Source organism: Cryptomeria japonica, chromosome 5 (genome assembly GCF_030272615.1).
Source record: "Cryptomeria japonica chromosome 5, Sugi_1.0, whole genome shotgun sequence".
NCBI lineage: Eukaryota > Viridiplantae > Streptophyta > Pinopsida > Cupressales > Cupressaceae > Cryptomeria > Cryptomeria japonica.
Genome location: NC_081409.1, coordinates 286,159,767 through 286,162,247, shown reverse-complemented (window position 1 = coordinate 286,162,247; position 2,481 = coordinate 286,159,767). Strand labels below are relative to the sequence as shown.

The following is a 2,481-nucleotide window of genomic DNA, read 5'->3' as shown; positions in this document are numbered from 1 at the left end:
TTTATTAAATCTCTTTAGTTCATATTCCTCATTAATGAAATAATATTCTTGGGAAACGGGCTTCTGAAGCTAATTGCAGTTTCTTTTTTCAAGTTTATATTTTCTATCCTCTAATCAATTATGATAGTTCTTTATTAATTAAGTAAGAAAGAGCCCTGCTCTTATATACAAAGTAGCAATTCAAAGCATCAACCAACAAAAAAATAACAAACAACACAGAAACTAGAAGCTACAGATCTAGAATGATACCATCAGTAATAATGGTGAGAAAGTTTATAGCATTTTCAAGTTGAATTTCACCTGTTGGTCCACTTCTTCACAATGATTTAGATTGATTATGTTATTATTTCTTCTGTGGCAGTTGCTTAAGCTTCTCCAAAATGATTTAGGTTATTTATGTTATCATTTCTTTTGTAGTGTCTCATTTCTGAGTTTTCTAATTTTCTCTTTCATTCTTGATTGTGAAAATTTAATAGTAAGCTTTCTCAAATATTCCTCCTTCAGAAGTTAATGACAGCTGTTAATATTTTGAAATCCTTATAAATTCTTTCTTTATTTCTTTATTAATATATTTTGATTTTTTGTCCAAACATATTAGTAACATTCTTATAATTTCATGAATATCCACCTCAACAAACCTGCACAGCCAGATGATATTACTTTAAATTGCAAGTACTATCTTCGGAACTTCATTTTCAGCATTGCAAGTTGCAACATTCTTCCGCAACATTTCCTCCGACACCAATTGACAGCATTCGATTCAAAAGGCAGTATATAGACTGCCGTGTTCTCTGTTACTAAGGCCAGGAAAATACGAAATATCTGGACATAGTGAAAAAGAAAATATTTCTTTAATCTAACATTACAGTTCAGAAAATTATTTTAAATATGGTTGCTATTATTTTCAAAGACAGCTTCCAGAACACGAAAACCCCGAGAGGGATTTAAAATTCTAATTCTATTCTAGAAGTGCTTGCATATTCACTAATTCAAGAAACCTTCCGACGTTTGTTTAGTATTGTGTCGAAAAAGACAATATGTATTCGTGGTATATATTCCAACCCTTGTCTTGTCTAGTATCTGTTACACAGCTTATCTTGTTTCCTAGTTGAACAAAGGTATGTACCACTTGCTAAATGTTAAGTGGTGAAGCTGGAAAACGCGGGATACGTTAGTAACTTAGTACACCATGTTCTACAATGCCTAAATGATTGGATTTTACAGAGAGACAATGAAGATTAGCTGACACTAATATGGCTTGTCATGCCCGCCTTTTTATATTCAATGGAAATAATACAGGGTAGCAAAACACTATTTCACGTGCAGTGGAGCTTGAGATATCCGTATTGTTCACGGGTGCACAAAGTTCCATTATTGAAAATTAAGGCCTTGAGCCTATAAATTCGTATCAAGTACCCTTCTCAACAGAGTGTAAACTAGCAGCAGCTTTCATCGGATATCATTTGCTTCCTTGATTGTGATCAAGAAACATAAATGAATATGAGAAACGGTGCAGTATTGGTGGTTATGGTTATTGTTTGCTTTGCAAGTATCATGGCTCCTGCTGTGGAAGCTAAGTGTCCTCCTCCTCCACCTCACAAAAGAAAAACTCCTCCCCCGCCACCTCCCAAAACTTCATCATCTCCTCCTCCTCCTCCTACCACAACTCTTTCTCCTCCGCCGCCACCCGGTTCATCAAGTGGGGGAAGTTGTCCGCTAAATGCATTGAAATTGGGAGCCTGTGTGGATGTGCTGGGAGGACTGGTAAATGCTACCATTGGAGATCCCGCTGTGAACACGTGCTGCCCTGTTTTGCAAGGTGTTTTGGAAATCGAGGCAGCCCTGTGTTTGTGTACAACTATTCGGCTTAAGCTTTTGAACCTGAACATCATCCTTCCCATCGCTCTTGAGCTCTTCGTTCAATGTGGACTCACCCCTCCACCTGGATTTACTTGCCCACCCCTTAGTTAAATGTGGGAACTCTGCAACAGCACGCCTCTTTCTAGAACGTACATATAGATATGGTGTTGGATTTGATTTGATTTATTTTTTCTCTTGAAATGTATTCTGTGTTTCCCCTATATTCATTTGTACGGTTATCAGTGGCAATGACCAAGGAGATGAAAGAATGACCGCTTGCGGTTTGTAAACTCAGTTGCGTAGTGTCAGGATAGATTCATCGGTACAAATAAACTACTGCAACCATTTTGAAATTTGAATAAAAGTCCAAGCTAATATTCTTTGGTTTCTTTTGTTATATGGGAATTTCTGTCTGGCGACCTAAGATTTCATCATTATTCTTTTTTTATCATACGAGTAATATTTGAGAAAACACTATTTATGATGAACACGGGTATTAGATAGCAAAACATTGAAATAGAAGTATTAAACAACAAAAAAATTCAGTTAAAAGAAAACTGTAAGACATGGAAAGATAAAGAACTAGATCAGCTAACAGTACAGGTGATAATAGAAACAACA

At 36.0% G+C, this 2,481-nt stretch overlaps 1 protein-coding gene across 1 annotated transcript; it reads left to right on the top strand.

Annotated features, from left to right (window-relative positions):
- Positions 1–1,442: 1,442 nt before the first annotated feature.
- On the top strand, positions 1,443–2,245 carry LOC131044000 (36.4 kDa proline-rich protein). The gene has a single exon (XM_057977266.2). The coding sequence runs from the start codon at positions 1,495–1,497 to the stop codon at positions 1,969–1,971; it is 477 nt and encodes a 158-aa protein (XP_057833249.2). The 5' UTR covers positions 1,443–1,494; the 3' UTR covers positions 1,972–2,245.
- The last annotated feature ends 236 nt before the right edge of the window (positions 2,246–2,481 follow it).

What these genes read in the sequence shown, in the direction of transcription:
- LOC131044000 (XM_057977266.2), top strand. Translation starts at nt 1,495, where the DNA reads ATGAATATGAGAAACGGTGCAGTATTGGTGGTTATGGTTATTGTTTGC.